Here is a 15,617-nt window from a genome sequence, read left to right on the forward strand (position 1 = left end):
CATAAGTAGTTTTTTGTGCATTTTCTTATTGAGTATCTTGTCAAAGCTAATTCTAGTGGGTAAAGTAACACAAATGAAACGATGACACATACGTGTCGTACAGCACATGTGGAACGCTGACACATAATTATCGAGTGAGAGGGACACACTGGAAGAAAAGTATAGTCCTCATCAACAGTAATCTCATTAAAGCCACGATCCCAGATGCGTCTCGTCTGCATTTGATTGATGTTCGTGTAAATCAACATTGTTGTTATCCAGAAATGTGTTAAACTATTTATTTTGTCATTCTGTTTATCTCCTAACGTAACACGAAAGTAAATTAATTGACAATGAAATAATTTTACGTGTTTTAATAATCAGATAATCCAGCTGAAGTTAATTAACTGGCTATAAAATTTGGCCAGACTAAAAACGATTACTAAATAGCTTTGAATCCGATTACATTTAAATACTCGTTACACGACAATGATGCACCTTCAACACAGATAAATTTGTGTACGAAGACGTTCTTCGAGATCTAAAATTCCACATTCAAGTCAGTGGCATCACCACAATGTTTTGAGGATAAAAACATACAACACAGTAAGGCAACATAGCGTCTTTTGTGAATTAACTTCTTTGTGTATTAACAACGTTTTGAGAAGAGTACACTGGGTCCAGAGAAATTAAATCAACTGCAGCTTGATCATATTTACTAATGATGCAGAGTACATGTACTCCATTAAATGCATTATATTCAGATATTAGGAGCGTTATTGCCTCATAACTTTGTTGATTATTAGTTTAAAAATGATTAAGCCTTGAGAACAATTATTTGACGTCTCGTGACGGATGGAAATATTTTCAGTGTATTGTAATTTACACTATTGTTGATATTGAAGTATCCTCTAATGTCATAAGGGGAATAATCCCTATGGAGGTAATTTCCTATATATTACTTTATACTTGATCCTGCACTCACCATAGTGTTAAAAAGAGTCACGGTCGATCTGAACACAAATGACCTACCATCATGAACCCTTGTTTCTCACGCTCTACTCCAACCCCTTATCCCCCCCTCTACCCCCCCCCCTCTACCCCCCCTCTACCCCCCCTCTACCCCCCCCCCCTCTACACCCCCCTCTACCACCTTCCCTCACTTACGCCTCCTCCCCAACCAAACCATCTCTAATCCTCTCCACCCAATCTCCTTGACATATGAATTCTCAATAAACATATCATGTAACTTTCTCAGGGGGGAAGTTAGACGAGGAGGGGGGGGGAGCAAGGGGGAGGGAGGAGGAGGGGGAAAGGGAAGGGTAAGGAGGTGAAGGGGGTAAGGGAGGGGGAGGGAGAATATGGATTGATTTGCAGTCAAGTAGTGCATATCGAAGCAATGAAAGGCTTTTTGCCTCATTCGTAAATGCGGTTCCCGAATCAGAGGCTATAATATACTCTCATGGAGCATGATTACATTTTTCACACATCAGAGAGGAGAGAGTTTACGAGGGGAACCTAGAACCGAACCACACTGGTCGGTTTTAGGGCCCCATGCTATTTCTAATATATATCAACGACCTGACAAAGGAAATTGGCGGCTTCGTATCAATGTTTGCAGATGATGAAAAACTAATAAGATTAAGGAGAAAGATAGATTGCGAGGCACTGCAAACGAATTTGAACATACTCCTGAAGTGGTCTGAAAAATTGCTTCTAGACTTTAACTCAGCTATTTACAAAGTTAAGAAGTACTCACTTTGCACTCCTGTTATTTACAACAGGAGTGCAAAGACCAGTACTGATGTATAGAATATAGGGGGAAACAGATTGTTCAATTAGAAAAGCAGAAATAATTGATAATTGAGAGTTGACTTAACCCCAAATCTGATGCCAGAAGCCCTCATTAGGATAAGAACTTTTCCAGTTGAATAAAACCAGTTTCACGTGGCATACTTGCCAACGTTTTTGTATCTATCAGAATTTTGGGCAAAAGGGCTTTTCCGGCCCTATATACAGCGAAGGTGAGACCCACACTTTAATATGCATCCACAGCATTGATCCTTTACCTAAAAAACGATAAGGAAAAGGTACGAAAGGTCCAAAGATATGCAAGACTCGTTCATGAGTTGAAGCGACTAATCTATGAGGAAAGACATAGAACTCAACCTTACCACACTGGAGCAAAGACAGAGAACTTAACCTTACCACACTGGAGCAAAGACAGAGAACTTAACCTTACCACAATAGGGGAAAGACAAAGATATAGGGAATATGAAAACAAGCTATAAGATTCAAGGGGAAATTGAAATATGAATCAAAGCAATATTGTTCACAACTAGGAACAGCAGAACGGCGGGTCATAGCTGGAAACTAGTAACGCAAATGAGTCACTAAGATGTCAGAAAGAACTTTTTCATTGTTGGTGTTGTCAATAAATTGAACAGGTTAGACATAAAATCGTTGCAGCTAAGTTCGATTCAAGGTTTTAAATGTAAATCCGATAAAAGAATGAGAAATTGGTCATTGAATTAAACTAAGAACGTTCGTAAGGCCGGCCTACGATCCTAAATCGACCTTGCAAGCACATGTAGGTGAGTACTCATTCTCTCTCTCTCTCTCTCTCTCTCTCTCTCTCTCTCTCTCTCTCTCTCTCTCTCTCTCTCTCTCTCTCTCTCTCTCTCTTACACACAAACACTCACACGCACGTAACAATGTTCGGTACTACGGATCGTCAGTCAGTATTAACGTATTGTTAACAGCCTGTCAATTACCTTTCAATTCAAGGGGCCTGACAGCTAAGTGGACAGCGCTCCGGATTCGTACTCTTGAGGTTCCGGATTTGATTCCCGGTGAAGGCGGAAATAAATGGGCAGAGTCTCTTTCACCCTAATACACCTGTTCATCTACCAGGAGTTAAACAGCTGCTACGGGCTGCTTCCTGGGGATATGTAATAAAAAAGGAAGCCTGATCGAGGACCGGGGATGCGGAGACGCTATGCCCTGAAAACCCAAGAAACTAATCTCTAACTAATCTAATGTAATCAAAACGAAACTAATCAAAACTAATCTCAAGAAATCTCATGAAGATATATTCAGAGGTTGAGTGATAAATAACACATTGACGTACGTGCAACAGAGCCCCCCTGACCCTGATCATGGAGAACAGATGAAAAGGCATCCAAGCTGGTTTGCAAAATAAACAAATGTCCACATATGTGACAACAAAAAGCAAAAAAAACAAAAAATAGGACCGACTTCGAGTGGGACTCGACCCGCAGCCGGAGAGAGCAACCTCGTTACCTTGGGTTGGCCTTCAGCCCAAGAGTTCTCCAACACAAACTTTATCCCGACATAATGACGAAAACAAGTCTGAAGAGGTAGAGTTGTGGGGGGGGGGGGGAGAATGAGGGAAGGGGGAGGGGGATTTGGGGAAGGAAAGGAGGGCAATGGGAGTGTTGCCGGGGGGGGGGGGGGAGAAGGGGCAGACATAAGAGGGTCTGGGGAGTGTTACAGGGAGCAGACATAAGAGGATCTGGGGGAAGGGTAAAGAGACAGAAGGAGGAAGCTGGTGTATCTCAGGTATTGAGAGATAATCACCAGATATCTCACTAACGAACACAATTCTCCCTGGACAAATTTCTCTCGTGGATATGGATTTACCACCAGGACGTATCCTCTATTCCTAGCTTGTAATTACGCCTAGACACATTCCTTCCTAAGACATATCTCCGCAAGGGCATTTGCCACCCTCGGACATAATTCCGCATGAGCATATTCAACTCAATTACATTATTTCTCCAAGGCATAGTTTCCCCTCAGGCATATACCTCAGACTGAAAGTATTCTTCATTTCCCACATGCCCCCAGACCGCTCGTAAAACAAAGTAAAAACATGAACGGCCTGCTAACCAACATTCTTAGTTTAAAATCCTTTACTTTTACGGATAAATTCATTCTCTTAGGTTGTAAGGAGTCTATGGACCACTTTCTTTTCCGTCAGGTTAGGTGTAAAGAGATGGCATTAAATCTAGTCATATAAGAATATGTCAACGAAGAACAAGTAAAAACTGGATTGGTCAAGGTCAAGGACTATTTGCGTGAAAAAAATTCAAAAATTAATATTCATTGGAAGAATATTTATAATAAGAATATGTGAAGGAAAAAATATGTATAATAATAATATATAAAAGGAAGAATATGAACAGAACAAAATAATATCAGGAATTATTTGTAAATAAAGAACATATCCAAGTTGAAGATAATTAGGCTCTTGTGAGAAACTAAAAGTCTGACAGAGGAAACCACGAGACGGAGTTTAATTGCCTTCAAGTATAATTATGACTTGAAGAGATGATTAGCCTCTCCTATTATGGGAGTTTGTTCTTTGATACTTGAAGTTGTGGCGGAGAACAGAGTGGATAACAAAGATTCCCTTTAGGCACAGAACAAGACTTAAGCCCGATGCTAACGAGACGGTAAGGAGAATACCTGCATTCATGTTAACAAGCTACAAAGACTTATATGTATATGTTGTTAACACAGCGCCAAGAAGTAGACCTGCATATGATGTTAATACTAATAATAATAATAACTGCATTAATAATAAGCAAACACATTGAAGGTAAACTCACTTGAGAAGAATTAGAAAGAATTATTTGCAATCTAATTCAGACAGATGTCGTTAACTTCAAGACGCTTGATGGACCTGAGTGGCTCAGTGTCCTCTTATCTCTGTACACAGCGCTTGTATTATTCCGGACCTGAAAATTACCTCATTAGATTTTTTCCCTTCAGTGTGATTTCTGGGTGATAAAACGCCCTCTCCCACAGGCACAAACACAATACACACACACACACACACACACACACACACACACACACACACACACACACACACACACACACACACACACACACACACACACACACACTCACACACACACACATACACACACACACATACATACACATACACACACACACACACACACACACACACACACACACACACACACACACACACACACACACACACACACACACACACACTCACACACACACACATACACACACACACATACATACACATACACACACACACACACACACACACACACACACACACACACACACACACTCACACACACACACACACACACACACACACACACACACACATACACACACACACACATACACACACACACATACATACACATACACACACACACACACACACACACACACACACACACACACACACACACACACACACACACACACACACACACACTCACACACACATACATACACATACACACACACACACACACACACACACACACACACACACACACACACACACACACTCACACACACACACACACACACACACACACACATACACACACACACACACACACACACACACACACACACACACACACACACACACACACACATACACACACACACACACATACACACACACACATACATACACATACACACACACACACACACACACACACACACACACACACACACACACACACACACACACACACACACACACACACACTCACACACACATACATACACACACACACACACACACACACACACACACACACACACACACACACACACACACACACACAGTGTCAGAGTAGTTAACAGATGGAATGCATTAGGCAGTGATGTGGTGGAGGCTGACTCCATACACAGTTTTAAATGTAGATATGATAGAGCCCAGTAGGCTCAGGAATCTGTACACCAGTTGATTGACAGTTGAGAGGCGGGACCAAAGAGCCAAAGCTCAACCCCCGCAAGCACAAATAGGTGAGTACAAATAGGTGAGTACACAAATATGTGGCGCCGGTGGCTGTATGGATAAAACGCTGGACACGTAATCCTGTGGCCCGGGTTCGATTCCCGGCGCCGGCAAGAAACAATGGGGCAAAGTTTCATTCACCCTGAAGCCCCTGTTACCTAGCAGTAAATTGGTACCTGGGGGTTTGACAGCTGTTACGGGCTGCTTCCTGGGTGTGTATGTGTGTATGTGTGTGGGGGGGGGGGATAAAAATTAGTTAGTAGTTATTAATAGTTGATTGACAGGTAAGAGGCGGGCCGAAAGAGCAAAGCTCAACCCCCGCAAGCACAACTAGGTGAACACTCACCTACCCATTCTGTTAGCAACATTTCGACGATTACTGTCCAACTCCAATAAACACTATAATGATTTTTTAGTGGTATTGGTGGAATCCGTAGTCAGAGCACTTAAGAGAGGCTGTTTGTGTACTTTGTGTACATTATAAGTCTAGCCCAAGTCTATTTGAATAAGCTTCTGAGGACAGCAATTTGCATGTATTTGGCTTACGAGCGGTACTTATGAATAATTTGCATTGGAATTTGCAGTAATCTTATTGCTGAGAACTGTTTATGGCGAGCACTGCTCATTAGGAGAAAATTCTTTCTCTGTACAAAAGGCGTTTTTACATTTAATAGAAATAATGTCATAGCTATGATCCCCGAATATTATTATTATTATTATTATTTTTACTATTATTATTATTATTATTATTATTATTATTATTATTATTATTATTATTATTATTATTATTATTATTATATAGAAAAACATTCTATCACATCAACACCTAAAAATCTATTAAATGTATAGTTAATAATATATAATAATAATAATAACAATATACAACTGCCTCATTCCTACCAATAACTATACAGCAAAAGTGTAGTTTTAAACTTCAATATTAACTTCTTCGTTATTCATCTCTGATTATCACAGAGCATTAAATCACGTACTTGTTGTGAAGTACTATTACTTCTCTGCTGATCAATGCCTGATCTTTACCTGCTGATCGGACTGTGTCTGATCATTTTCACGATGTTCAGACTCAGTCCCCTAGAACAGAGACATAATATATATATTAACTGATACGAACTACAACTCAACGAAGCCTTAAACTGTCCAGTGTCGCTGAACACTAGACGGCCAGTTTTGTTTCTGTTGATCAGACCCCATCTGACCCTGATCCTGGCCCGACTCATTCTCATTCTGTACTTATTGATCAGACTCAGTCTGATCCTTTACCTGTTGACCAGTTTCAGTCTGATCCTTTACCTGTTGACCAGTTTCAGTCCGTTCCTGTAATTGTTGATCAGACTGTCCGATCCTGTACCTGCTGATCAGACTCAGTCCGATCCTGTTCCTGTTGATCAGGCACATAATGATCTGTACTGATGATCAGATGATCTGAGCCACATGAATCTGTTGAATGAATGTGTTGATCAGACTGTTTCTGTTGATAAAAATATCATTTCTGCAAGCCGTATGTATCACATCTCCAATGAGAGTGATCTTTGCTCTACGATTCAAATCCAGCAAGGAGTCACTCATCCATATGAATTGCGTTGTATCACTCACTGAAGACTCGTCCTCGAAGGTTTTTCTTGTTGAGTAACGGTGCACTTTAATCGTCTTATCAGTAAAATAAAATTATATGAAAAGTTTCATAAATAAATGGAAATGAGATCTATAAATTGGAACTGACAATTCTTGTGACGTAGTGGTAGTTCTCTTGCCACAAACAATATTGGTCCGGCACCAGTCCTGTGGGGTGAACTGATCACTAACTGTTCACCCCTGTTCACCCCGTTGTAATAGGAGACATGTTTGCAAACGAAACGGCATTTTTTGTTTCAAGGAAAATTAGTAGAACAGGGCTTACCGGGAGCTATGGAAAAGGCCTAGTCAATGACTCTGAAGTCATTTACTCCTGTACCCACCTGTGTGGAAGGAAAAAAAAATCTCATTATTTCTAATGTTTCCCGACTCTCGCAGCTCCGTCCGCATTTCATTCCGATTGACATTACATAGATTTTTATTGTCAGTTACAATCGATGTGGCCATCATATATTGGCAAAATTATTCCCATTCCGTTATGTTGAGAATAGATATATCGTCTGGACTCTTGTGACGCTTGAAGCCCCATTTGGCGCCCTCAACTGCTTCTTGCTTCTTAGAAAAAGAAACAAGAAGCAGAAGAAGCAAAAGGTACCTGACCTCTTGCGCAGGTCACCTCGAGAAGCCAGTGTTCTGTTGTTTGACAGGGCTTCATGTTGCTTCTTCTAGTTGATTGGAAGTATTATGCTGAATGAATACTTTCGTTTATAGCTGAAAACGGAACGATTAACTCCTATGTAGTTCATAATATTAAATATAAACTTAGTTTGACTTTTTCTCTAATAAAAATTTCAGGGTTACCAAGGTGTTGTCTTTCTTTGGAATTAAATAATACCTTAGAGCTGCTGTAATATTTTTTTTTAAATATATCTGTCACTCTAATGCATGATATATTCATCTCACTGATAACTCATGTCAGTATATTGCTACAATCACCGGCGTTGTAGCCTGCGCTACAAACTTACTGGGTTTCGTAACCTGAGTTACAAAGCCTGACGAGCTGACACATAGTATTTATGTTGCGTAACATAAATACTATGTGTAAGACATGGGCAACTGTCTAATGCTGTGTTTGTTCATTTGTTAGAAAATTCTCCCCAAATTGATTGGGAGAGGGCTTTTTCAATAATTAATTGAAAAAATATTTTCAGTAGAAACATTATTGAATCTGATTTAATACAAATTACAAAATCTTATAATTTGAACATTGGTAGTGATTTGTATAATTTAGATCAATTTTTGATTGATCATTTAAAAACGATTTGAGTAAGATCATTGATACACAATTGTCTCAATAATACCTTATTAATATCCTCATGTCTCATTAAAAACATTGTTTCTCACCTCACCTCATTCCTGTTTTATATCAACACCATTGAATAGTAAATCCAAGTTAGATCCTCAAAAAATGTGATTGAGTGTAAATCCAAGCTACAGCCCCGCTCCTGTGCCAGGTAGGTCTACCCCGGGCTCAACATAGCTCGTACTACTTAGAACTTTTGTTCCGTGTAGCTAAATCTAAAACAACAACCACACTGTATATCTTTACGGGCTATTTATGCCATGCCACCTCCTGGGTGGCATAATCTTTATCAGTCAATCTTGTAAATCCATCCTTCTGAAGATGTATTATTAAATGCTAAAGTTCTAAAGAAAATTCCTGTTTTAATTCTTCCTTTTATATATGACACTATCATATATAAATATATATATATATATATATATATATATATATATATATATATATATATATATATATATATATATATATATATATATTATATATATATTATATATATATATATATATTTATATATATATATATATTTATATATATATATATATATTTATAATATATATATATATATATATATATATATATATATATATATATATATATATATATATATATATATATATATATATATATATATATATATATACAATGGTTTGTAAAGAACTTTGATCACTTACACAATAAATGTTGCTGGAGACCTACCTTATGTCTAGCTGGAGAACAACCATAGTTTCACGTGAAGAACTGCATTCTTTGAGCACACACACTCTCACTAATATATTTAAATATAGTGTATGTGTGTGTATTATATTTGTAACATCCTTCAAAACTCTGCTCCACGCCCAATACATATTACCTGGACAGGGAACTGATTCACAACGACAAAAAAATACTCGGTAAATAAATTGAAGCACTGACCTAGGTTCATTATTGGGAATATCATCAGCAGGAGACATGAAGTGGCCATTACCAGCACTTACCTTTTCTCTTGGCGCGGTTCCTGCTCCGGGCGTGGCGCTGCTGCGGCGACTTGATGAAGGTTCTCTCACCCCGAGTATGTTTGTTCCCTCCCTTCGCACGAGCTGACGATCTGTTGGCGTGCGCACTCGAAGGTCTGCCGGGTTTTCTATCCTGCTTCATGTCTGCCGCAAGGCCGTGAGCGGGTGCCCGTTGAACCTCACTAGTAACATCTCCGACGGGCTGTTGTGGCCGTTCATCACTGACACTAAGATAGTTACGCTTGTTCATGGTTCCCGAGTGGTAGTTGGAAAAGATTTTGGGAAAATTCTTGGTGAATATTGTGGAATACTTGCTGGGGAGAGCGGTGGTGTGATTTCGTAGGCGGTTCCTTTGGGTTCCTTTCAGTTCCCACGGACTGATGGACCACCTCTTTCTCCGGTGTCTCACTACGGGCACATCCTCCATGCTTGGCGGGGAGATCGTACCCATCCTCGTCCGCAAGTCTGCCGTCTCAGTCGTCTTCTCGTTACTGATACGTTTTAATGGATACGTTTGGGGTATTCCTGGACTATTTTCGTTTCTAAATCTGAAAGGTTCACCAGCGTTATTTCGCCCACGGTCGCTAATGGCGTCCAATTTGTTGGTGACGACGTTCTCTGAGAGGTCCTCTGCGGCGCAAGCCACATTCCCTGTCCCTCGGCACCTTGCTGTAACGCTTCTGATTACCCTATTTGTCTTGACGTCTTTTCTTCTGCTTTCTCGATCTTCCTCTTGGCGAACGGCCATGTTGGAGTGACCCCAGCTGGTGCGGCCCTTGAAGAGTACAAATTCATTTTTCTTTTTTTCCTTTGCTCCCCTTTTCTTTGATGCCCTGGAAACTTCTTCACTCTCGCCAGCTTCTCTGTCAACCCAGAATAATGAGTCATTACTTATTTTGCTGTTGACTCCTGAAATGCGAGGATTTGTTTTTATTTGTCTTACTTTAATGCTCTTCGCTTTCCAGTTTTCAAGTTTATCTTTCAAAGTAGGTGCTTGAATATCTTCGGTGAATTTGCTCGTTAGGGCAGAACAATTATTTACATGAGCATCACTAAATTCTTCGTTACCAGAGAAATTATTTTCACACATACTACTGCGATATGAAGATCTGGTTCTTTGTAACGCCCTTAACATATGAGGTTCAGGGACGCGGGACGCAGGCGACGACGCAGAGCTGGAATGGCGGGAAAACACAGCCGTTACCTCACCCGTTTTCTGTCTCAAGTGAGCCAAGTCTGTTCCCTTTACATCCGTGACCGCTTTATGGTGTGGCGGGGAATGTTCCCCTCTCTGCTCTTTAGGGCTCACTCCTCCACTGAACAGGTTGTTGGAGACGTCACGAAACGTCGGCTCGGACATATTACTTCCTATAGGGAGGATCTTCTCATGACTTTCACTCCCGCGAGGAACACCTTGAGAGAAAGCACTTATTATACTGTTAACGGAAGCTTTACTGGAGAGTAAACTTCCTCTTACATAATAAACCGTGCTTCGGTGCTCTCGGAGCGTCACACCATTACCAGATGAGCTGTTCGAGGTAGCCTCAGAGGGAAACAAGAAATTTCTGGGAAAAAATGGAGAACCAATCTCCTTAAGATGCTGGACGTTCGCTTTTGAACTGATGGCCTGTTTTGAGTGTGCTGTTTTTGTCATTTGGAGGTTTGCTGCGCCGGATGTGTCATTAGCAAGAAAGCCTCGATTGATCCCCTCAGGACATCTTTTACAAGAGATGTGATGATTTTTGTCATATCCGTAAGGCAAATCAAGCTGAGACGCTTCATTAATTAAGTTGATGGTGCGGGTTTTGTCAGCTGACATATTCATGCTCCTGCGATATCTCTGCTTGGATTTGATGATCATTGGATAGCGTTTATTCATCTCTGATGGAATGCTTGGAATGGAGGCTGTTCTCAGGGCTTGGGGCTCGATGCTTTTGGATGAGATGGTTGGTGTCGAAACAGTTTTACTGCGCGTAGCCCCCGCCGATGCAGTTGACTTCTGGTCCCTACCACCTGACATTCTGGAGAGACGTCTGACAAGGAGACAGGAAACATATCTGTCCTCTGACGGAGGGGTAGACTGAGCGTCCCCAACAGCTAAAAGAACTTCATCCGCAGCTTCAATTTCCGGCGCCGTCGATGATCTGCTCCCGGAGGGGATATTTTGCTCATGTTTGTCGCTGCTGCTCACTACTTCCTCGCCAGGGGACGGAGGGCTCCAGGAGAGTTCCTTCCAGGAAGGAGGAGGAGGAGGAGGAGGAGGGTGGTCCGCGCCTCCGGAGGTCACAAGGAGGAACAGGAGGGCTGGGTAGTGAGGCAGCATGAGGCCACGCCCTCCTAGCTGGCTCGACACGCCCTGCCACACAACCACATCAGGAACCTGTCACTCTCTCTCACCACTCTCTTTTCTCTTTACAACATCCCTGTCATGCGGCCCGTACGCTAGTATTTTATTTATGTCATCACGTTGGGTTGATTTCAGTTCCTAGTTTCTAGTTTAACATTTATGTCACTACTAGATAGCATAAATCTATAGGAAAGTACTCACTCAGTTTCTGGTGGATATAATTATCATCTAGTAATTACATGTACACTGGATCGCTTAGCAAATTTTAGAATTAGCATAATTTTTGTCTTTAACATGATGTACTCAGAGCGTTGTTAACTGTATATCCTGCCGAGTATTACCCCTCGCTCTTAATTGCGGGAAATAATTCACACTTAATTAATAGAACCAGACAGGAAAATGCGAGTCAATATATAGTACGCGGTTAACGCTTTCAGGCCAACAACCTCACTTCAGACCTAACTGCCCTTTGTTCCTTCGAAAATTATTATAATCTTGTGTTCCACGTCTCCGCTGGTGGCAAGATGAATGGACTCACTCACTCCTCGTTTTTTTATGTCGCAAAGAAATTTGTGCTGTTGCGTTTTAGTGTCAGAAATGAGTCGCAATGAAGAATGAAAAAAACTCTGTGATTTGGTGAGGATGGCTTTGAGTTTAGGTATTTAAGTATTTATCTGTTGAACTTTATACTTACCCAATATTGCACTTTATACTGTGACTGCATAGAAAGATGAAGGCGTCTCCATAAATAACTTTGTGACCAGATTAGCAAATAATTACACTGAAAACAGAGATATATTTAAATGCAACGGGAACAACAAGGCAAGCAGCTGGGGGGCATAAAGAGCTAGATCTCATTTCCCTGTAGTCACTATTAGGTATTAACTGCTGGGTAAGCACATCGATGGCCAAATAACGTTCATCTTTCACTCACATATTTCACAACTCTCTACAACTCCATCTTCCAACACCTTCTATCCGTATCCCTCTCTTCCTACCCCCCACCTCCTGTTCCACCTCCACCTCTTCCCTCTATCTCTTTTCGTGAACCCTCCCCCTACAACAGTGGCTTTTTAACCTGGGGACCGAGCACTCTCGAGGGGTGCGAGAAGTCCGCTGAAAAGATGCAAAATATTCTTTTATGCTTAATTTCCATTCTTACAAAACATTCTTGCAAATTAAAAAATGCTTCCAAAATATGTAAATGTTTGTAAGCAAAAGATATGAAGCAACATGTGAACATGTTATATACTCCGTTTTATCATATCATTGTGTAAATTATTACAGTATTAACGTGTAAAAACTAATTTTAAGAACTGAAAAAGGGCTCGAAAAAAATATTTTGAGAACCAAAAGGGTGCGAGCTGACGTAAAGGTTAAGATCGAGTAAATTACCTAAATATCCCTCTCCCATTATCTCTAAGCTATTGATAATATCCTTTCATAATTAGCACAAAGGATGAGCCGCCACACCTCCTCCACCTCGCCATTTAATTACTATAACTACCCCAACCATCCCCTTCATATTCTCACCTTACATAAAACCCTCCAAATCCTCTACTGTCAACAATTAAATTTCGTCTTCCCTTCCCACCCCCAATCATCCAGTCTGCTTCCTCCTCCTTCTCCCCATTTAACCCCTTAGTTAAAACTCCCCTTCATGGTTCCTCGTGAGCACCCACGTACCCACCTCCCATTTGTACCCTTTTCGTTATATTAACCCATTCCTATTTCCTCCTTAAGTACATAATCAAATCCAAAGTGGGTAAAGGAATCATTATCCAGGTTGCAACCCAGAAACACAACATGTGCAGTATGCTTTTATGAGTGTTGCTGAGTGTGTACTTATGTCACCCTTTGTTGCCACTATCATTGTGAGAATACATCTTAAAAGTACCTAAAGTTCTCTTATTACCACGTCACAGTAGATTGTCTATTATCCCAGCTCGGTTCTGTGACACAGTCGGCGCTCTATAGACTTAGTTACGTATTACAGCTCAGTTAATGGGTTCATAACTTTTCCCATCTCGGGATATGAGGAAGGACTGAGAGAACTGTTACTCAGTACCACAGAAATAAGATGAGAAAGATGAGACGAGATCACAACTTCCGCCACAGCAGTCCCCGTGGCGAAGTGGTAAGACACTCGCCTTGCGTTTTTCAAGTGCTTTGTCCTAGGTTCGTATCCTGGACGGGGAAGATTTACTGGGTTCCAATCCTTAACTGTAGCCTCTGTTTACCCAACGGTAAAATAGGTACCTGGTTGTTAACAACCTACGATTTATAGGGTCGTATTCCGGGGAACATTAGGAATAAGGACCTTGTCGAAACCCAATGCGTGTTAGTGACTGTACATGAATGTATGAACTATTGTATATATAAATAAATAAACAAAAATAAGTAAATAACAAGAAAGATGTTATGAAAGATTCACATTGACAGACCAAACATGAACGAAAGTTGAACAATGGTTGATATTAGGTGAAAAGATGCAATGCTCAAGAGGATAATCCACACTGAGAAAGACTGAATTTAAATACAAAAGCTTTTGGACAGATTACAAGAATAGTCTGTTATGTGGGTATTAGAATTTAATCCAATCACTTGCAAAGAGTCTGATAAAATGAAACGGTAGAATGTATCACCTTGCACGAATCTACCTCTTGAATTCAAAGAAATATTTCTGGGGAGACCAAATTATGACCCGAAAGAAAGATATCAAAACGAGAGTGTTCTTTGTTTCACACCAAAGCAGATGATAATAGCAAAGCTATACAACACCATCAAAAGATCAATTTATGTATTAAAAAGCCTTCACGACACTCATATATATCTTTAGTGGCAAGGAATTACTGAGAGTGGAGACCTGATTACGACTTCAAAAGTATCCATGATAATGGGAAAACTTGTCATTGGCAAAACTGTTCTAATCGGGGTGCATATGAGCAAGGGAACACAGGCGATCATCTGCACATCAAAAGTTTTCGTTTTAAAGTAAATCGGTGAGATTCACAACGTAAGATCTGAAGACAGATTGCATGAACCGTTTAACGATTAGCTCTAACAGACAAAACATAAAATACTCTGAAATAAACACATAATCACACACACACACACACACACACACACACACACACACACACACACACACACACACACACACACACACACACACACACACACACACACACATAGCCGACTCCATACACAGTTTCAAATGTAGATATGATAGCGCCCAATAGGCTCAGGAATCTGTACACCAGTTGATTGACAGTCGAGAGGCGGGACAAAAGAGCCGAAGCGTCAACCCCCGCAAGCACAACGAGATGAGTATTTGTGTGTTCGCGTGTTGGCTGAGAAGACAGAACGGTGGATACGTAGTCCTGGGGTCCGGGGTTTCTTTCACCCTGGGGGCAAAGTTTCTTTTATCCTGATGCACCTGTTACCGAGCAGTAAATTGATACCTGTAAGTTAGACAGCTGTTACGGGCTGCTTCCTGTGTGTGTG

General features: G+C 40.8%; 1 protein-coding gene across 2 annotated transcripts in view; it reads right to left on the reverse strand.

Moving 5' to 3' along the window:
- The window catches only part of LOC123754579 (uncharacterized), a 310,065-nt gene extending 297,159 nt beyond the window's left edge, over nt 1-12,906 (reverse strand). For both annotated transcript variants that reach the window (XM_069326460.1, XM_069326461.1), the window contains exon 1: nt 9,746-12,906. In XM_069326460.1, coding sequence (XP_069182561.1) covers nt 9,746-12,086 — 2,341 coding nt within the window. In that variant the 5' untranslated portion in view covers nt 12,087-12,906. The remainder of the gene's footprint in view (nt 1-9,745) is intronic.
- Nucleotides 12,907-15,617: the final 2,711 nt, after the last annotated feature.

Source organism: Procambarus clarkii, chromosome 18, assembly GCF_040958095.1.
Source record: "Procambarus clarkii isolate CNS0578487 chromosome 18, FALCON_Pclarkii_2.0, whole genome shotgun sequence".
In the NCBI taxonomy this organism is placed as follows: Eukaryota; Metazoa; Arthropoda; class Malacostraca; order Decapoda; family Cambaridae; genus Procambarus; species Procambarus clarkii.